The 21,085-nt window shown below is 54.2% G+C and overlaps 2 protein-coding genes across 3 annotated transcripts in view; both read left to right on the top strand.

The window, feature by feature from the left end:
- atp6v1ba (ATPase, H+ transporting, lysosomal, V1 subunit B, member a) overlaps positions 1-17,599 on the top strand; it is a 38,203-nt gene extending 20,604 nt beyond the window's left edge. Inside the window, exons 8-15 of one of the 2 annotated variants that reach the window (XR_003932639.1) lie at positions 114-211; positions 2,961-3,084; positions 5,294-5,444; positions 6,801-6,883; positions 8,408-8,512; positions 8,621-8,750; positions 12,260-12,474; positions 17,594-17,599. Coding sequence is in view for 1 of the 2 variants with exons in the window: in XM_030106516.1 (XP_029962376.1) it covers positions 114-211; positions 2,961-3,084; positions 5,294-5,444; positions 6,801-6,883; positions 8,408-8,512; positions 8,621-8,750; positions 12,260-12,402 (834 nt within the window). In the remaining variant the exon portion in view is untranslated. Of the gene's footprint in view, positions 1-113; positions 212-2,960; positions 3,085-5,293; positions 5,445-6,800; positions 6,884-8,407; positions 8,513-8,620; positions 8,751-12,259; positions 12,758-17,593 lie in introns of those variants that run through there. The other variant, XM_030106516.1, reaches the window with a different exon arrangement.
- shtn1 (shootin 1) overlaps positions 13,410-21,085 on the top strand; it is a 34,881-nt gene continuing 27,205 nt past the window's right edge. The window contains exons 1-3 of the mRNA XM_030106517.1: positions 13,410-13,560; positions 16,081-16,133; positions 17,308-17,368. Of these exons, the coding sequence (XP_029962377.1) occupies positions 13,503-13,560; positions 16,081-16,133; positions 17,308-17,368 (172 nt within the window). The 5' untranslated portion in view covers positions 13,410-13,502. The remainder of the gene's footprint in view (positions 13,561-16,080; positions 16,134-17,307; positions 17,369-21,085) is intronic.

Here is a 21,085-nt window from a genome sequence, read left to right as displayed (position 1 = left end):
CACACACACACACACACACACACACACACACACACACACACACTCTCTCTCTCTTCATGCTTCTGCATCATCAGGTCTCTCCTCCGTGTTGACGTGTGTCTTCTGTGTCTCAGGTCAACATGGAAACCGCCCGTTTCTTCAAGTCTGACTTCGAGGAGAACGGCTCCATGGACAACGTCTGCCTCTTCCTCAATCTGGCCAACGACCCCACGTGAGACCCTGAGACCCAGTCTCTACCCTGCTCCAGTCTCTACCCTGCTCCAGTCTTTACCCTGCTCCAGTCTCTACCCTGCTCCAGTCTCTACCCTGCTCCAGTCTCTACCCTGCTCCAGTCTCTACCCTGCTCCAGTCTCTACCCTGCTCCAGTCTCTACCCTGCTCCCAGTCTCTACCCTGCTCCAGTCTCTATCCCTGCTCCAGTCTCTACCCTGCTCCAGTCTCTACCCTGCTCCAGTCTCTACCCTGCTCCAGTCTCTATCCCTGCTCCAGTCTCTATCCCTGCTCCAGTCTCTACCCTGCTCCCAGTCTTTACCCTGCTCCCAGTCTTTACCCTGCTCCAGTCTCTACCCTGCTCCCAGTCTCTACCCTGCTCCCAGTCTCTACCCTGCTCCAGTCTCTACCCTGCTCCCAGTCTCTACCCTGCTCCAGTCTCTACCCTGCTCCAGTCTCTACCCTGCTCCAGTCTCTACCCTGCTCCAGTCTCTACCCTGCTCCAGTCTCTACCCTGCTCCCAGTCTCTACCCTGCTCCAGTCTCTACCCTGCTCCCAGTCTCTACCCTGCTCCAGTCTCTACCCTGCTCCCAGTCTCTACCCTGCTCCAGTCTCTATCCCTGCTCCAGTCTCTATCCCTGCTCCAGTCTCTACCCTGCTCCCAGTCTTTACCCTGCTCCAGTCTCTACCCTGCTCCCAGTCTCTACCCTGCTCCCAGTCTCTACCCTGCTCCCAGTCTCTACCCTGCTCCCAGTCTTTACCCTGCTCCAGTCTCTACCCTGCTCCCAGTCTTTACCCTGCTCCAGTCTCTACCCTGCTCCCAGTCTCTACCCTGCTCCAGTCTCTACCCTGCTCCAGTCTCTACCCTGCTCCAGTCTCTACCCTGCTCCCAGTCTCTACCCTGCTCCAGTCTCTACCCTGCTCCAGTCTCTACCCTGCTCCAGTCTCTACCCTGCTCCAGTCTCTACCCTGCTCCCAGTCTCTACCCTGCTCCAGTCTCTACCCTGCTCCAGTCTCTACCCTGCTCCCAGTCTCTACCCTGCTCCAATCTCTACCCTGCTCCAGTCTCTACCCTGCTCCAGTCTTTACCCTGCTCCCAGTCTCTACCCTGCTCCCAGTCTTTACCCTGCTCCCAGTCTCTACCCTGTTCCAGTCTTTACCTTGCTCCAGTCTTTACCCTGCTCCCAGTCTCTACCCTGCTCCCAGTCTCTACCCTGCTCCAGTCTTTACCCTGCTCCTAGTCTCTACCCTGCTCCCAGTCTCTACCCTGCTCCAGTCTTTACCCTGCTCCCAGTCTTTACCCTGCTCCAGTCTCTACCCTGCTCCAGTCTTTACCCTGCTCCAATCTCTACCCTGCTCCAGTCTCTACCCTGCTCCCACTCTCTACCCTGCTCCAGTCTTTACATTGCTCCAGTCTCTACCCTGCTCCAGTCTTTACATTGCTCCAGTCTCTACCCTGCTCCAGTCTTTACCCTGCTCCAGTCTCTACCCTGCTCCAGTCTCTACCCTGCTCCCAGTCTCTACCCTGCTCCAGTCTCTACCCTGCTCCAGTCTCTACCCTGCTCCCACTCTCTACCCTGCTCCAGTCTTTACATTGCTCCAGTCTCTACCCTGCTCCAGTCTCTACCCTGCTCCCACTCTCTACCCTGCTCCAGTCTTTACATTGCTCCAGTCTCTACCCTGCTCCAGTCTTTACATTGCTCCAGTCTCTACCCTGCTCCAGTCTTTACCCTGCTCCAGTCTCTACCCTGCTCCAGTCTCTACCCTGCTCCCAGTCTCTACCCTGCTCCAGTCTCTACCCTGCTCCAGTCTCTACCCTGCTCCAGTCTCTACCTTGCTCCAGTCTCTACCCTGCTCCCAGTCTCTACCCTGCTCCCAGTCTCTACCCTGCTCCCAGTCTCTACCTTGCTCCAGTCTCTACCCTGCTCCAGTCTCTACCTTGCTCCAGTCTCTACCCTGCTCCCAGTCTCTACCCTGCTCCAGTCTCTACCCTGCTCCAGTCTCTACCCTGCTCCAGTCTCTACCCTGCTCCCACTCTCTACCCTGCTCCAGTCTTTACATTGCTCCAGTCTCTACCCTGCTCCAGTCTCTACCCTGCTCCCACTCTCTACCCTGCTCCAGTCTTTACATTGCTCCAGTCTCTACCCTGCTCCAGTCTTTACATTGCTCCAGTCTCTACCCTGCTCCAGTCTTTACCCTGCTCCAGTCTCTACCCTGCTCCAGTCTCTACCCTGCTCCCAGTCTCTACCCTGCTCCAGTCTCTACCCTGCTCCAGTCTCTACCCTGCTCCAGTCTCTACCCTGCTCCAGTCTCTACCTTGCTCCAGTCTCTACCCTGCTCCCAGTCTCTACCCTGCTCCCAGTCTCTACCCTGCTCCCAGTCTCTACCCTGCTCCAGTCTCTACCCTGCTCCAGTCTCTACCCTGCTCCAGTCTTTACCCTGCTCCAGTCTTTACCCTGCTCCAGTCTCTACCCTGCTCCAGTCTCTACCCTGCTCCAGTCTTTACCCTGCTCCAGTCTCTACCCTGCTCCAGTCTTTACCCTGCTCCCAGTCTCTACCCTGCTCCAGTCTTTACCCTGCTCCAGTCTTTACCCTGCTCCAGTCTCTACCCTGCTCCCAGTCTCTACCCTGTTCCAGTCTTTACCCTGCTCCCAGTCTTTACCCTGCTCCAGTCTTTACCCTGCTCCAGTCTCTACCCTGCTCCAGTCTCTGGCCCGTGCAGGCGACTGACCTCCGGTGTTTGTCTCCCAGCATCGAGCGTATCATCACGCCCCGCCTGGCGCTCACCACAGCGGAGTACCTGGCCTACCAGTGTGAGAAGCACGTCCTGGTCATCCTCACCGACATGAGCTCCTACGCCGAGGCCCTGAGAGAGGTAACGCCTCTGCGTCCACATCTGGCTCTGAACACCACATCTGGCTCTTCCAGTCCGTCCCCAGTTTAATTCTCAAAATTAAATCTGCTTTAATCATAGTACTGACCTTTAAACGCCTCATTCTGAATGAAACTGAGTTCTGACCCGAGTCTGGTTCATTCTGGTTTAAAAGCGATACTTCAACATTTTGGCAAATTGGTCCATTTAGCGCAATTCCTTAGTCGTTTGAACAGCATACTTACTTTTTTGTGAGGGCGAGCTGTTGTTTATTCAGAGGTGAGTCGGGGAAGGTTTTCGGGACGACACAATGGAAGTGGACGGTATTTTTGTTCCCCCTCGTCAAACTCATCAAATACACAATCCAACAACCCCAGAACACTTTGGTGGACACGTTATAATCCACACATTCACTACGCTGTGGAACACCAACAAATAATATTGTAGCGTTATGACACTGAAGCAAATTCTGGGAACTACTTTTTCTTTTGAAATCACTACGCCCAGACGCCATGTTTAGTAAGTAGTTCCGTCTTAGCAATCTTCACACAAACAACTCAATCTGGTCATTTTGCATTAATATTCCACAGTGTAGTGAATGTGTGGATTATAACGTGTCCACCAAAGTGTTTTGGGGTTGTTGGATTGTGTATTTGATGAGTTTGAGGAGGGGGAACAAAAATACCATCCACTTCCATTGTGTCCGTCCTGAAAACCTTCCCCGCTCACCTCTGGATAAACAACAGCTCGCCTCACAGAAACAGTCAGTCTGCTGTTCGAATGACTAAGGAATTGCGCTAAATGGGCCAATTTCCCAAAATGTTGAAGTATCCCTTTAAAGTCGAATCAAATCCGTCCTCCTTCATGGAAACCTTCTCCAGCTTTAAGCTAACTTCAGTCGCTCCTGACAGCGCTCATCTTCCAAGATGGCCGCCCGGAAGCGAGCGCTGGGCTCGAATGGAGACGACTCATTCACTAGAGGGAGTGGATAGAATGGCCTTTGAAGCTGTAGGGTCAAAGTTAATCCAGAGAGAAAAGCAGGAAGTGGAATTTATTTACTTCCTGTAGATGTGATGACATCACTTCTTCCTGCTGTCCAATCAGAGCCCTTGAGAGACAGAAAGCCACTGTTCTGTCTGCTGCTCGCTGTAAACATGGCGGATCCTCATGGAACAGACCGGTGTGCGTCCCACCCGGCTGTCCGGCAGGTCGACGGCTGGATGTGACGCAGCGAGTCTCACCACTGCTTCCCATCAGCCCCGGGGCTTCGTGTGCTCTCCCGGCGCTCCTCTGTTTACCTGTTACTGTGACAGACGTCAGCTGGGAGTGAACAGTGCTCGGTGCAGCGGCAGCACGCCGTCCACGGAGCGGCGCCGCCACGAGCACGGCCGTGCGCTGGAAGGAAGGGCAGTGTGTCTTCATTCTTCCAGGAAATACTTTAACTTCATGATTGCTCGGCGGCCCTCAGAGGAAGTGCCCCGCCACCGGCCCCCCCAGGCCCCGCCACCGGCCCCCCAGGCCCCGCCACCGGCCCCCCCAGGCCCCGCCACCGGCCCCCCAGGCCCCGCCACCGGCCCCCCAGGCCCCGGCGGAGCGGCGGAGTCGGGCCCTCTCACTCCTCCTTTGTGAGCGTGTGATAATCCATTTATGTTGCACAGTTCGCCATCTCCGGCACAATGCGGCTTTTTGTCGGGCCGTGCACGCGCACGTGCGTCTTCCCCTCGCCGTGTTTGCCGTCCGTGACCTTGGCTGGCGAGCGAGGCTCGGGTAATTCAGGCCGCACAAAGACGCGGGACATTAACATTTAACTTCTGCTCCCATTCAGCGCTGAAGGTCGAGCCGCGCTTTCAGGAGCGCCGCCCGCCGCCGCCAACCTCTGCATCTGGGATGAATGGGACACATTCTCTCCGCCGCTGCTGCCGCCGCCGCCGCCGACCTGACTTCTGGAGCAAGGACTTGCTTTTGGTCATTTTGGTGGAGGGTTTGGAACCAGCTGTTTGCCTCTTCTCCTCCATAATGGAGGAGCCGGCGTCACTTGACTCCGCTGGAGGACGGCGCTCCTCTTTCTTCTTCTGCTGCCGTGCAGCGTGCGGCGAGAAGAAGCGCTTCCCGCGGTGACGGTCGGGTCGCGGTGCGGACGGCGCTGCAGCGGGCGGCGTGCCGCCGTCCGTCCTGACCGGCGCTGAGGTTTCTTCTTCTTCTGTCCCTCCAGGTGTCGGCAGCTCGGGAGGAGGTCCCCGGCCGCCGCGGCTTCCCCGGCTACATGTACACCGACCTGGCCACCATCTACGAGCGCGCCGGCCGGGTGGAGGGCCGCAACGGCTCCATCACCCAGATCCCCATCCTCACCATGCCCAACGACGGTGAGCCTTCTCCGCCGGGCCGGGACCGGCGGACGTGTCTGATGCTGGCAGTTGCCATAGCAACCCGACGAAGCTGAGCAGGAGTCCCTGTTACTGCATGGCGGGCTGGAGACTGCTGGCTCTCACCGAGCCGCCGCTGTTCAGGAGGACTCGGTCATGATGGTTTACCAGGGACAGCTTCAGGCGGGTCTGTTCCTGCAGGTCTTGGTGCTCCAGGCGGGTCTGTTCCTGCAGGTCTTGGTGCTCCAGGCGGGTCTGTTCCTGGAGGTCTCGGAGCTCCAGGCGGGTCTGTTCCTGCAGGTCTTGGTGCTCCAGGCGGGTCTGTTCCTGGAGGTCTCGGAGCTCCAGGCGGGTCTGTTCCTGCAGGTCTTAGACCTCTATGCGGGTCTGTTCCTGCAGGTCTCGCAGCTCCAAGTGGGTCTGTTCCTCCAGGTCTTGGAGCTCCAGGCGGGTCTGTTCCTGCAGGTGTCAGAGTTCCAGGCGGGTCTGTTCCTGCAGGTCTTGGAGCTCCAGGCGGGTCTGTTCCTGCAGGTCTTGGAGCTCCAGGCGGGTCTGTTCCTGCAGGTCTTGGAGCTCCAGGCGGGTCTGTTCTTGCAGGTCTGGGAGCTCCAGGCGGGTCTGTTCCTGCAGGTCTGGGAGCTCCAGGCGGGTCTGTTCCTGCAGGTCTGGGAGCTCCAGGCGGGTCTGTTCCTGCAGGTCTTGGTGCTCCAGGCGGGTCTGTTCCAGCAGGTCTGGGAGCTCCAGGCGGGTCTGTTCCTGCAGGTCTTGGAGCTCCAGGCGGGTCTGTTCCTGCAGGTCTGGGAGCTCCAGGCGGGTCTGTTCCTGCAGGTCTTGGAGCTCCAGGCGGGTCTGTTCCTGCAGGTCTGGGAGCTCCAGGCGGGTCTGTTCCTGCAGGTCTGGGAGCTCCAGGCGGGTCTGTTCCTGCAGGTCTTGGTGCTCCAGGCGGGTCTGTTCCAGCAGGTCTGGGAGCTCCAGGCGGGTCTGTTCCAGCAGGTCTGGGAGCTCCAGGCGGGTCTGTTCCTGCAGGTCTTGGAGCTCCAGGCGGGTCTGTTCCTGCAGGTCTGGGAGCTCCAGGCGGGTCTGTTCCTGCAGGTCTTGGAGCTCCAGGCGGGTCTGTTCCTGCAGGTCTGGGAGCTCCAGGCGGGTCTGTTCCTGCAGGTCTGGGAGCTCCAGGCGGGTCTGTTCCTGCAGGTCTTGGTGCTCCAGGCGGGTCTGTTCCAGCAGGTCTGGGAGCTCCAGGCGGGTCTGTTCCTGCAGGTCTGGGAGCTCCAGGCGGGTCTGTTCCTGCAGGTCTGGGAGCTCCAGGCGGGTCTGTTCCTGCAGGCCCCTCACACTGACTGGCTCTGTCCTCCTCAGACATCACTCATCCCATCCCTGATCTGACCGGCTACATCACGGAGGGCCAGGTCTACGTGGACCGGCAGCTGCACAACAGACAGGTACGCTCCGCCGCCACGCCCACATTCTCAGCTGGAGGTCAGGGGGTCAGCTGGAGGGACAGCTGGAGGTCAGGGGGTCAGCTGGAGGTCAACTGGAGGTCAGCTGTAGGGTCAGCTAGCAGTCAGAGGGTCAGCTGGAGGATCAGCTGGAGGTCAGCTGAAGGTGAGGGGGACAGCTGGAGGTCGGGGGTCAGCTGGAGGTCAGCTGAAGGTCAGGAGGTAAGCTGGAGGTCAGCTGTAGGGTCAGCTAGAAGTCAGGAGGTCAGCGGGGGGTCAGGGGGTCAGCTGGAAGTCAGCTGAAGGTGAGGGACAGCTGGAGGTCAGGGGGTCAGCTGGAGGTCAGGAGGTCAGCTGAAGGTCAGGAGGTCAACTGGAGGTCAGCTAGAGGTCAGGAGGTCAGCTGGAGGTCAGGAGGTCAACTGGAGGTCAGCTAGAGGTCAGGAGGTCAGCTGGAGGGTCAGCTGGAGGTCAGCTGAAGGTTAGGAGGTCAGCTGTAGGGTCAGCTGGAGGTCAGCTGAAGGTCAGGGGGTCAGCTGGAGGTCAGCTGGAGGTCAGAGGGTCAGCTGAAGCTCAGTGGGTCAGCTGAAGGTCAGGGGGTCAGCTGGAGGGCCAGGGGGTCAGCTGGAGGGTCAGCTGGGGGTCAGCTGGAGGTCAGCTGGAGGTCAGGAGGTCAGCTGAAGGTCAGGGGGTCAGCTGGAGGGTCAGGGGGTCAGCTGGAGGTCAGCTGGAGGGTCAGGGGGTCAGCTGGAGGTCAGCTGGAGGGTCAGGGGGTCAGCTGGAGGGTCAGCTGGGGGTCAGCTGGAGGGTCAGCTGGAGGGTCAGCTGGAGGGTCAGCTGGGGGTCAGCTGGAGGGTCAGCTGGAGGGTCAGCTGGGGGTCAGCTGGAGGGTCAGCTGGGGGTCAGCTGGAGGTCAGCTGGAGGCCAGCTGGAGGTCAGGAGGTCAGCTGGAGGTCTGGGGGTCAGCTGGAGGTCAGCTGGAGGTCTGGGGGTCAGCTGGAGGTCAGCTGGAGGTCAGGAGGTCAGCTGGAGGTCTGGGGGTCAGCTGGAGGTCAGCTGGAGGTCTGGGGGTCAGCTGGAGGTCAGCTGGAGGTCTGGGGGTCAGCTGGAGGTCAGCTGGAGGTCAGGAGGTCAGCTGGAGGTCTGGGGGTCAGCTGGAGGTCAGCTGGAGGTCTGGGGGTCAGCTGGAGGTCAGCTGGAGGTGAGCTGGAGGTCAGCTGAACGTCTCTGTCAGTGAGTCATGTTTAGCATGTAGCATGTAGCATGGCTCAGAGTCTAAAGCGGGCTGCGGCCACTCGTGACCCGGTCCTGACCGTGGGCCCTCCAGCTGAGCCCAGCTGTTAGCGGAACAGGAACCCTGCAGCAGGTCTCGAACCCCTCAGTGACCCGACGCAGCGCAGCGCCCCGTCTGGACGTCAGGCAGCCTCTGAAGGCGTGGCGTTAGAATCAGAGCGGCTGTCAGGAGCGTGCATCCCCTCCGCCGTGACGGCGCCTGCTGGACGCTCACCGTGGACTCTGTCTCCTCAGATCTACCCCCCCATCAACGTGCTGCCCTCCCTGTCCCGTCTCATGAAGTCCGCCATCGGCGAGGGCATGACCCGGAAGGACCACGCCGACGTGTCCAACCAGCTGGTGAGACCCGGCCCTGGCCCGGGAGCGCCGCAGGGACCGGCAGACTTCACCACACAGTGTGTGTGTGTGTGTGTGTGTGTGTGTGTGTGTGTGTGTGTGTGTGTCCAGTACGCCTGCTACGCCATCGGGAAGGACGTCCAGGCCATGAAGGCGGTGGTGGGGGAGGAGGCGCTCACCTCCGACGACCTGCTCTACCTGGAGTTCCTGCAGAAGTTTGAGAAGAACTTCATCGCTCAGGGTGAGACGGTCCTCTGGAGGCAGATTCCACGGTCCAAATTCAGATTAACAGCCTCCACAGTCCAAACTCAGATTAACAGCCTCCACAGTCCAAACTCAGATTAACAGCCTCCACAGTCTAAACTCAGATTAACAGCCTCCACAGTCCAAACTCAGATTAACAGCCTCCACAGTCCAAACTCAGATTAACAGCCTCCACAGTCCAAACTCAGATTAACAGCCTCCACAGTCTAAACTCAGATTAACAGCCTCCACAGTCTAAACTCAGATTAACAGCCTCCACAGTCCAAACTCAGATTAACAGCCTCCACAGTCTAAACTCAGATTAACAGCCTCCACAGTCCAAACTCAGATTAACAGCCTCCACAGTTCAAACTCAGATTAACAGCCTCCACAGTCTAAACTCAGATTAACAGCCTCCACAGTCCAAACTCAGATTAACAGCCTCCACAGTCTAAACTCAGGTTAACAGCCTCCACAGTCTAAACTCAGATTAACAGCCTCCACAGTCCAAACTCAGATTAACAGCCTCCACAGTCTAAACTCAGATTAACAGCCTCCACAGTCTAAACTCAGATTAACAGCCTCCACAGTCCAAACTCAGATTAACAGCCTCCACAGTCCAAACTCAGATTAACAGCCTCCACAGTCCAAACTCAGATTAACAGCCTCCACAGTCCAAACTCAGATTAACAGCCTCCACAGTCTAAACTCAGATTAACAGCCTCCACAGTCTAAACTCAGATTAACAGCCTCCACAGTCCAAACTCAGATTAACAGCCTCCACAGTCCAAACTCAGATTAACAGCCTCCACAGTCTAAACTCAGATTAACAGCCTCCACAGTCCAAACTCAGATTAACAGCCTCCACAGTCCAAACTCAGATTAACAGCCTCCACAGTCTAAACTCAGATTAACAGCCTCCACAGTCCAAACTCAGATTAACAGCCTCCACAGTCCAAACTCAGATTAACAGCTTCCACAGTCCAAACTCAGATTAACAGCCTCCACAGTCCAAACTCAGATTAAAGGGATATTCGAGGATTCTCCGCCGATTTCGTACAACATGGCCGATTTGCCATTTTTGGAGCGCTGCCATGCGCGGTTCCCTCCATGAGGACTGTGGGAGCGCGCACGTCAGCCGCATGTCAGTTTGTTTACATCGGCGCAGCTGGAGCGTCGTCTTTCATAGGATTAAAACACATCTGTAATCATGTCGACTCTTCTTCTAATCATACATCAGAATACGATCCGTAAAGTAGTGTCTGACGTGTTTATGTAACAGAAACACATTAGAATGGGATAATCAGCAGGTTACCTGTCCAGCAGGAACTTCCCCTCGTCCTGATCAGTCCTAAATCCCTTTGTGCTTTGAATGTCCGCCGCCTCGTAAAGGAATCTCCCAGTAAAACACGTTCTGCCTTCTTTTCTGCGGCCTCTCTTCTCTGCTCTGCCATCTCAAACAATGTTCTTTTTTTGTGGCCGGCCGTCTTCAGAGGTTTTCGCGGGCCGAGCAAGCTGCTTCTGAATAAGGCGCCATGGTCGCTCCCGCTGCATCACTTCCTAAACAAGGCTCGGCTCGAAACCAGAGCGGCACAGAGGCGGCGTCTCCACATGATGTCGTCACGCAAACGCGTTCCCACATTGACTGACATTATGACTGTCCAGTTACGATTTGGAACCAGACAATTCTGACTGGTTCTAAGGATCCTCCAGTATGCCTTTAACAGCCTCCATAGTTCAAACTCAGATTAACACTCTGAACTCAGGTTAACACTCTAAACTCAGGTTAACACTCTAAACTCAGATTAACACTCTAAACTCAGATTATCAGCCTCCACTGAGCTGACTGCCGGTGTGAGACCTGCGGAGGTGATGAAGACCTCTGAGGGATGAAGGTTTCCTCCTCTTGCTGTGATTCAGGGCAGAAAACTGGTCTGAAGCGAGACGCTGTTCATGTTTTGACCTCAGATGATCGTCTGTCCTGAGACGTCGGGCAGCGTTTGTCCATCAGGACGCCCTGGTTTGAGCCGTCTGCTCGGAGGGAATCGAACCCGCAGCCGTCAGACCCAGCTGAGCCGGGTCTTCGGTCTGAGGGCTTCAGAACCGGATTGACAGCACGGGCTACACTAGGGGTGGGCGATATGGCAAAAATGTCATATCACGATTTTTTAAAATTAATATCACGATCACGATTTTATCACGATTCTTTTTTATATTGATTTTTCTAGACTAATTTGCAAATTTGACCATTTTTTCCCCCCAATGTTAAACATATAAAACGTATAAAACATATTTAAACATGTAAAACCCTAAAAGAAAAAAAAAGACAATTTAAGCTAAAGCAACTGGCTTTAATTTAAATAGTACAGGTTTTTTTCTAATCAAAATGTGTAATGAACACAAACATAAAAAGTAATGAACAGCAATAGAGTGCACTCTTGTAACACGAAAACTAAACACACTAAATAGATTATTAAAAAGGGTCAATAAAAATGCAAACTTAGCTGGTTACCACTTAAAGGGCAACAATTTAGAACAAAAACATTTTAACTTTGATATCTATAACCTGAGTGAATAATACAGCTGCTTGAGAACAATTTTTTGTTCAGAGATCTAAGCTTTTATCTCCTTTTAAAAATGAGGTAAAAGATAATGAACAATGAAGTTACTTTTGTAACACAAAAAACTAAACATATCAAATAGCTTTTTAGCACAGTTTTAATGGGATATAGTTTTAATAGTTGCGCTATATGACCACTAGAGGGCTCTGTCTCCATTGTTCCACTAGTGATCAGACTAAAGGTTCATTTCAGCTGTTAACTTGATGGTTTGTTCACTAAGTGTCTTTTCACATTTCTGTGATTTGTTGTATATAAAATCCCTCATGCTAGCTTGTGAACTGCTAGCGGTAGCTCGCTAGCCAGTGTTAGCATCGGTGCTAGCGTCAGCGTCTCTCCCTCCAGCTTGTTGGGGTGTTTCCATGGCGGCTGATCTCTTGTAGATCCTGTACTGCTGCTGTAAACCAGCTCTGCCTGACACAGCCTCCACCCAGCCTCCACCCAGCAGCAGCTCCAGTCAGAGAAGCTCCACAGCGCTCCGCTCGCTGTTAGCTGCCTTTGGTCCTGAACGCAGCTCTGGCTGTGGCTGCGTTTCTTTTTTTGTTTTTTTTCTTAATCATCGTTAATGTTGCTCCTCATGTATCTATTATGTATGTGGAGAACTGCACTGGAGGGAATGTTTAGTTGATATTATCTGAAGCTTTCAGGTAACATCATCACTCCAAAAAATATTATATATAGGTGAAACAACGAGGAGGGGAACGTGCCCTATAGACGGTTTAACGATCTTTCTGATTTATGAGATCGTCCTGACGTTATAATCCTTAACGATCTTATATCGTCATATGGCACACCCCTAGGCTACGCTCAACGCTGGCTTTGTCAGTGGAGGCCGGAGACGTGCGGCGGTGTGTGCAGGGTCTCAGGTTCGATTCCCGTCTCTCCTCAGGTCCCTACGACAACCGGACCGTGTACGAGACTCTGGACATCGGCTGGCAGCTGCTGCGAATCTTCCCCAAAGAGATGCTGAAGAGGATTCCTCAGAGCACGCTGGCCGAGTTCTACCCCCGAGAGTCTGCCGCCCGCCACTGAGCGTGTCGCCCCCTCCCCCTCATATTACCCCCCGGTCCATCTCATTACCCCCCTCCCTGTCATGTTACCCCCTCAGTAGATGTTGTGTATCTCTCGGTGTGTGTGTGAACCTGTGGTGATTACAGAGTGAGCATATCGTTGTTGAATATTAGAGCAGTCCTTATTTATTGGGGCGTTCATGCTGGATCTGTTTGTTTGTCCCCCCCCCCAGTGATGTTTACATTATTTACATTTCTGATTTGTGTTGAAACACGACGATCTAAAAGGAAGAGAAACATTCCCAGCATTCCGAAGAAGCCGATTCCCTGGATGTTTTTGTGTTTGTGTCCATGAATAAATTAAATTATGAGACGAAGCCTCTGGCGTCTGGTTCTTCAGCTCCGGACGTCGGTGTGGAAGGTTCCGGGATGATCTGTCAGGCCTGTCAGGGATTCGGACCGCAGACCTCCTGTGGATCCAGCCTGCTGGTTCTGGGCGGCTGTTCGTCTCCTTCTCGGTTCTGCTCTGTGAAAGACGATAGAGGAAGAAGAAAGGAGCTTTTCTCTTCCGGAGGACTGAGGCGAACACTTCCTGCTCCTGCACCTCCCACAATGCACCCTTTTTTTTAATGTGTGCTGCCGGGCAACATTTCAACAGATCTGATCAGAAACCCTTCAGTGAAGGATGAAGATCAGATAAGAAGCAGTTAAATGTGAAGAAAGAAATCCTCCATGTGGCTGCAGTGAGTTCAGGTTTTGTTCCTCCGGAGCAGAAAGCAGGACTGGAGAGCAGCAGTGTTTCATCTGGAGAGCAGCAGTGTTTCATCGGACTGGCAGTGCAGCAGTGTTTTATTGGACTCCAGTCCTCCTGGATCCAGAACTGTGAGTCTGGACTCTTCGGTTTTGACTGTGTGGAGGTGAAAGGTCGCAGAGCTCGGAGTTCCTGCTCGCTGCAGGTGAACCTCTTTACTTCCAGTTGCAGCTGAAGCTTCTGTGCCGGACGCTCCGGTCGTCTGTGGGAGGCGGTTCGAGTCCGGCCGCTCTTATCTGACGTGCACACGCCTTGTCAGGTGAGTCTGCCGTCACTTCCTGCTCGGCACTTCCTGCTGGACTTCGGCCTTCATGGCTGCGGAGGAGGAACCGGACAGAATGACGGACGGCGCCCAGCTGCTCAGTGGACGTGAGTCGGTTTGAATCCCTTTGAGAAACTGCTTCAGACTCTGATCTGGACTCTGAGCCAGCAGAGCTGAACGAGACCTCCTCGGTCCTGGAACCTGGGCGCCGGCACCGCGGGAACCCGGGGAGGGATGGCTCCAGATGGTCTGCTGGACTGAGAGACTACATGAGTCGGATAAGACCGGTCTCTGTCAAACTGCTCAGTCTTGTTAAAACGTGTCAGGGAGCACTTTTCTTTTTCCGAGCTCATTCCTTCACTTCTCGGGATCTAGACCAGGGGTGTTCAACCTGCGGCTCCTCAGTCCTTCTGTAGCGACTCCACGAAGCCTTCAACCTGTGTCAATGGACATTCGACTTATTTTATTACTGTTCAGAATGATTTGTCACTCTGGTTCAAAGGGGTTTCAAATAAAGGCACAAGTAAAATTAAGAAAGAATGGCTAAAACCACAAGAAATGGGAAAAGTGATCAAACTGAAATGTGCAGCATTTCTTAAAGAACATAAATATAGTTGCAAGAAAAGCATTGAAAACTGCTTAAAAGGAGGTAAAATGGTTGAAACAGCTACAGTGTCAAAATGAACAAAAAATACTTGGAAAGAGGAACAAAACTGCTAAAATCAGGTACAAAAATAAGTTAAATTTAATCTAATGTTCTTTACTCTGAACCCTAACGTCATAAATACATCATAAAATATATTTTTTGTTTGTGAATCAAAACCATCTGAAGCTTCCTGAGCAGCATTCGCCTCATTTTAAAGTTTCAATGTTCTTTATGGCTCCAGAACTACTGGACCTGATGGAAAGTCACTGAAATGGTTCTTCTGGTCAGAAAGGTTGCAGAACCCTGATCTAGACGCTGACGAGACAAGAACCGGTTCCTCCCGGCTCCGTGTCCCCGGTGTCTGAAGGCAGAGGGAACGTTCTGGAATGTTCTCCAGAGCACCGGAGCTTCGTTTCACTGCAGTCAGCTGGAAAGGCACATCCAGACCAGGACCTCCACACCCAGACCAGGACCTCCACATCCAGACCAGGACCTCCACATCCAGACCAGGACCTCCACATCCAGTCCAGGACCTCCACATCCAGTCCAGGACCTCCACACCCAGACCAGGACCTCCACATCCAGACCAGGACCTCCACATCCAGACCAGGACCTCCACATCCAGACCAGGACCTCCAAGCATGGAATAAACTTCCATTGCTATGCTGACGACACACAACTCTTCATCAAAATGTCATCCAACAGCTCTCCTACGCCCCCCCCCCCCCCCCCCCCCCCCCCCCCCCCAGCTCCTGCCTGGAGGATGTAGGGGCGTGGATGAGTCAAAACTTCCTGCAGCTTAATGGCTCACAAACAGAAGCCATTCAAACCGGTCCTCCTCATCAGCTCCGCTCCTCTCCTCTCACCTCTGTTTCATTCCTAGGTCTCTCCATCCCCCTCTCTCCCTCTGTTACAAACTTTGGGGTCAAGTTTGACCCCCACCTCTCTTTTGACAATCATGTCACCTCCATTTGCAAAACCTCTTTCTTCCACCTTCGTAACATTTCCAGAACGTTCCTCCCTCTCCCTCCCTGCTGCAGAGAAGCTTGTCCTCGCCTTTGTCTCCTCCAGGCTGGACGACTGGGACGCCTCCTCGTCGGGATCTGTGGCCGGAGCCTCCAAAAGCTCCAGTATGTACAGAGCAGCGCTGCCAGAGTCCTGATGAGGGGCGGAAACATGAGCACATCACTCCCATCCTCCACACTCTCCACTGGCTCCCCATTCAGGCCCGTATAGAGAACAAGATCCTCCTGCCCCCCCATCACTGTCTGCACGGGGCAGCCCCCACCTCCCTCCTGAACTGCTCACACCACACACCTCCACCTCCACCCGGACCCGGTCAGGCCAACTGCATCGTCTGGTTCAGCCCAGGACACGGCCCAGGACCATGGGGGACCGGGCCTTTGAAGCCGCAGCTCCCCGTCTGTGGACCGCGCTCCCAGACCACCTCAGGGCCCCTCAGACGGTGGGCGCTTTTAAAAAAGGACTGAAGACCTTCCTCTTCAGAAAGGCATACCAACAATAATGTTGCTTAAAGTATGCTATCCTAGCAAGTGTTATTATGTAAACAAGGTCCGTCTCGGCTAGGCTAACACTATAGCCATAGCTCGCTAGCAAGTATGCTGGAGCAAGATGCTCATATATACAAAACTGGATGTCAGAGTTATGGTTACTTTCAGCAAATATAACGAGTATACTTCTCCCCACCTCAGCTTCAAGAAGGTCAATAACTAGTTTTTCTGAGCATTTCCACATTAAAACGTCCTGCTGGGACAAGGCAGCCCCTGAACCTTCAGCTACTAGGTCCTCAGAGGGGTCGGCTCCGCATGTTGAGCACCCCTGCTGTGACGGGCAGAGCTGAAGGGACACGTCAGAGGGTGAGAAGTCGTCACATGCCGCTGAAAGAGGAAGCGGAGCGAAGCCTCCTCGCCGGTCACTGTGCTGAGAAAAATGGCTCACTGGCATCCTTTACTCCCTGCAGCCGTCCAGGAGGACCAGGACCCTCACAGGAACCACCGGACGGGCTCCATGGAGGTCAGTACTCTCTCATATCCATCCATCCATTCATTCACGTGGAAGGCCACTTGGCCATGACTTAACCAGGACGGATATCCGCACTGTAGCCGTGGATCAGGAAGGCACAGAGGATGGAATAACATTTCAAGAGTAAAAGTTTCTCATGATGAAACGAAAAGGAAGAACCTGCTGCTGCAGGCGGTCTGAGCCCGACGTGTCCAAGTCTGCAGGACTCACCAAACTACCGAGGTCCGATCAGGAAGGATGGCCACAGAGACCAGGTGGACCAGATCAGCCTCATGATGGACCAGATCAGCCTGAAGATGGACCAGATCAGCCTGAAGATGGACCAGATCAGCCTCATGATGGACCAGATCAGCCTCATGATGGACCAGATCAGACTCACGGTGGACCAGATCAGCCTGAAGATGGACCAGATCATCCTCATGATGGACCAGATCAGACTCACGGTGGACCAGATCAGCCTGAAGATGGACCAGATCAGCCTGAAGATGGACCAGATCAGCCTCATGATGGACCAGATCAGCCTCATGATGGACCAGATCAGACTCACGGTGGACCAGATCAGCCTCACGGTGGACCAGATCAGCCTGAAGATGGACCAGATCAGCCTGAAGATGGACCAGATCAGCCTCATGATGGACCAGATCAGCCTCATGATGGACCAGATCAGCCTCATGATTGACCAGATCAGACTCACGGTGGACCAGATCAGCCTGAAGATGGACCAGATCAGCCTGAAGATGGACCAGATCAGCCTGAAGATGGACCAGATCATCCTCATGATGGACCAGATCAGCCTGAAGATGGACCAGATCAGCCTCATGATGGACCAGATCAGCCTGAAGATGGACCAGATCAGCCTCATGATGGACCAGATCAGCACAAGAAAGTTAGAAACATCTAGAAGTGTCATTTCTTTTAATGAGAGGGCTAAAGAGGGATGAGATAATTGTTTTCCATCAAACACATTCTTACATGAAGAAGTCTGCGCTAATGCTGATGCTGATGCTGATGCTGATGCCAATGCTGATGCCAATGCCAATGCCAATGCCAATGCTAATGCTAATGCTAATGCTAACGCTAATGCTAATGCTACCGAGGTTGAAGCCACAGTTCATGCTGTCTGTGCTGACGGAACTGTTCTCATGAGGTTCTGTCTCCTTCTCAGTACAAGAGGCTGGAGGAGGAACGGGACGAAGCTGTGAAGAAGCTCAACGAGTTCCAGCAGGGTGAGTCACTCCTCTCACTCCTCAAAAGCACTCCAGAGTGTGTTTACACTGCAGCGGCACAACACTGAACACCGCGCAATTAGCATGCCAGGCCACGAGGAGGCGCTGCTGTTTGTTTCTGTCATAAAACCTACACATACATGCATGTCAGGCCTCCATCCAGTCATCCATTCATCCATTCACCCAGTCACCCAGAGGCCTCTGGAGCGGTGGGTTGCCGGCCTGCTCTCTGTGGATCCGGGTGTGAGGACGCCGGCCTTGTGGACCATCAGTCCTCCCGTTCCTGGGCCTCCTGAGGGCTGCAGAGGGAATCCTCACAGCCACATATTCAAATAGATTCAATTAAAAGACGTTATTGAAGGCAGCTCTGAGATCCCAGACGAGGAGAGGCCTGCTGTTTGATCTCCGTCTGTCTGTGGTCAACTCGTCCTTGGACTAAACAAGTCTCCTCGGCGCCATTGTCTGGATGAGTGGATGTGTGAAGCGCTTCGACTCGCTGATGAAAAGAACTGTGCGGAGAAATGTGTGAAAGAGCGGCGAGCTGCAAACACCGGGCTGGTATTGTTGTCAGACTTTAATCAAAGCTCAGAGGAGTGAGTTCCAGACTGTTTCACTGCAGCCCGATGTGCGAACGGAGGACAGCTGCTTCCTTCATCATGTTCTCACCTCCAGAACCGTTAACGCTCTCACTTCTTGGTGGAGGAAAAGCTGAAACTGAACAGAGTGAGAACAGAACTGCTCAGCCAGAACACGAGGGTCTGCTTCAGTCCAGGACCACCTCGGGTCCAAGGTTCAGTCTTAAAGGGGCTGTATCATGCAAAATTCACTTTTTGTATGTTTTAACCTTGTTATATAGCTATGTACTCACCAAAAACACCCCCAAAGCGTTTTTTTCCTTCATGCCTGCATGTTTGAGCTTTCCACGTTGTTGTGCTGCTCAGAGAGGCAGCCCCTCCCACACCGTGAAAACGCTCTGTTTTCCCACGTTGACGTCACACGGTGAAGACGGCTCCCCTGAGCCCCCCTCCCTCCCGCAGGCCCTCGGCAATCAGTGTTGCCGCTCTTTTGTAACTCTGATTAGAAGCTAGAGCTAAAAAGCTAAAGCTAACCCTTAGAGACGCTAACGAAGCGTTGATTGGTTGAAGTAGCTGTCAGTCAAAGTCCACAGGGGGAGAGGCGGGACTTTCAGTGAAACAGAGCGTTTTCTCTTCCGGGTTTCAGAATTAGCCTCAGAAAATCTTTTATTTCACACAAAATGACTTTTCCTTAGCGCCAAAAATAAACTATTACCATGTTACTATGGGGCGGCAGTAGCTCAGTTGGTAGAGCAGGTCGTCTTATAACCGGAAGGTTGGCGGTTTGATCCCTGCTCCCACAGGCGTAAAACTGTCGTTGTGTCCTTGGGCAAGACACTTCACCCACCTTGCCTAAGTGTGAAAGTAGTGAGAGTGAATGGTTGGTGGTGGGAGGGGCCGATGGCGCAGCCTGGCAGTCAGTCTGCCCCAGGGCAGCTGTGGCTACAGCAGCAGCTTACCTCCACCCAGTATGGAGAGAATGAATAATGCAATGTAAAGCGTCTTTGAGTGTCCTGAAAAGTGCTGTATAAAACCAATGCATTTTTATTATTATTATGTTAATGCCATTTCTAGGGTTTGGACTAGCTAAAAAAGCATGATACAGCCCCTTTAAAGCAGGACTGTAGACAGGAAACGCCTCTGAGCACAGGAACACCGTGAGCCACTCCCACTCACTCCGAGCAGCGACTCACTCCGAGCAGCGACTCACTCTGAGCAACGACTCACTCCGACTCACTCTGAGCAGCGACTCACTCCCAGCAGCGGCTCACTCCAAGCACCGACTAACTCCCAGCAGCGGCTAACTCCGAGCAGTGACACACTCCAAGCAGCATCTCACTCCGTGCAGTGACTCACTCCGACTCACTCCGAGCAGCTACTCATTCCAAGCAGCGTGTCACTCCCAGTAGCATCTCAGCCTCTCACTGCCAGCAGCAGCTCACTCCGAGGAGCGGCTCACTCCGAGCAGCATCTCACTCCTCGCAGCAACTCACTCCAAGCAGTGACTCACTCCGAGCAGTAGCTCATTCTGAGCAGTGGCTCACTCTGAGTAGCGGCTCACTCCGACCAGCATCTCACTCCTATCAGTGACTAACTCCGAGCAGTAGCTCATTCCGAGCAGCAGCTCACTCTGAGCAGCGGCTCACTCCGAGCAGTGTCTCACTCCGACTCACTCCGAGCAGCAACTCACTCCGACTCACTCTGAGCAGTGTCTCACTCCGACTTACTCAGAGCAGCGACTCACTCCCAGCAGCGGCTCACTCGTGCAGTGACTCACTCCGAGCAATGTCTCACTCCGACTCACTCCGAGGAGCAGCTCACTCCAAGCAGCAGCTCACTCCAAGCAGTGACTCACTCTGAGCAGCATCTCACTCTGAGCAGTGTCTCACTCTGAGCAGCATCTCACTCTGAGCAGTGTCTCACTCTGAGCAGTGTCTCACTGCCAGCAGCGGCTCACTCCGAGGAGCGACTCACTCCTCGTCCTGCTGTCATGCAGGCCCAGCACTCCGTCCACTGCACTCCTCACTGAGGGTGGACGTCCAGCCGGACTGGACTGACAGACCTTCAGAGCTGAAGCTCATCAACGGCCCGGAAAACATCAAGAGCAAAATAAAACGCAGCAAGAGCAGCTCAAGCAAATCCGTAAAGACAGGAGCAGAGACTCAGGCCGGGTCTAGAGCGGCCCCGTACCCACGCCCGGACGGCCGAGGGCGGCGGCGGGCAGCGGGCGGCGGGCGGTGAGCAGTGGGCGGTGAGTAGCGGGCGGCGAGCGGTGAGCGGTGGGCGGCGGGCGGTGAGCGGCGGGCAGTGAGCAGTGGTCGGTGAGCGGCGGGCAGTGAGCAGTGGTCGGTGAGCGGCGGGCGGCGGGCGGCGGGCGGCGGGCGGTGGGCGGCGAGCAGTGAGCTCACCAGGCGCTCGGAGCAGATTACTCCGGTGCTGCAGTCCTTCATTGGCTGCCACTGTGTCTTTTAGGATTCAATTTAAAATGTGATTGCTGGATATTTGAGTGAGTTATTGTCTGTCTATGCTCCTGTAAGAGCTCTGAGGTCATGTGACCAGCTGTTTCTAGCCTGTCCTAGGTCAAGACTAAAGACCAGGGGTGATAGGGCGTTTGCTGTAGCTGGGCCTAAACTGTGGAACAGTCTCCCTCTGAGTATTCGCTGTGCTTCAGATGTTGAAGCTTTTAAAGCGCTGTTGAAGACCCACCTTTTTGCAGCGGCCTTTAACACCAGCTGAGCATTTATTGTGATCCGTATGTCTCCCTGCGTATCTGTTAGAATTTGTATGTCATTGTTTTGAACAGCACTTTGGGCAGTGGAAACTGTATTTTAAATGTGCTTTAGAAATAAACTTGACCTTGACCTTGACCTTGGTGAGCAGCGAACGGTGGGCGGCGGGCGGCGGGCGGCGGGCAGCCGTCCACGGGCTTCTGGCCTCAGCTTGTGCGTCGTGGAGGCTGTGATCTTGCGGATCCGTTGATCCTCACACAGCTGCTGTTCTGCTGAAACCGGACGTGACGGCGTTGGTTCAGAAACAGAGCGCCGCCGCGGACACGCCTCTCCGTGACGCTCTGGAACAGGAAGTGAGGGCAGGCTGCGGTGGTGACGGCCACCGTGGCCACGCCCTGACGCCGACGCCGGGC

Source organism: Salarias fasciatus, chromosome 13 (genome assembly GCF_902148845.1).
Source record: "Salarias fasciatus chromosome 13, fSalaFa1.1, whole genome shotgun sequence".
Lineage (NCBI taxonomy): Eukaryota > Metazoa > Chordata > Actinopteri > Blenniiformes > Blenniidae > Salarias > Salarias fasciatus.
This window is presented reverse-complemented; position numbering and strand designations above follow the sequence as displayed.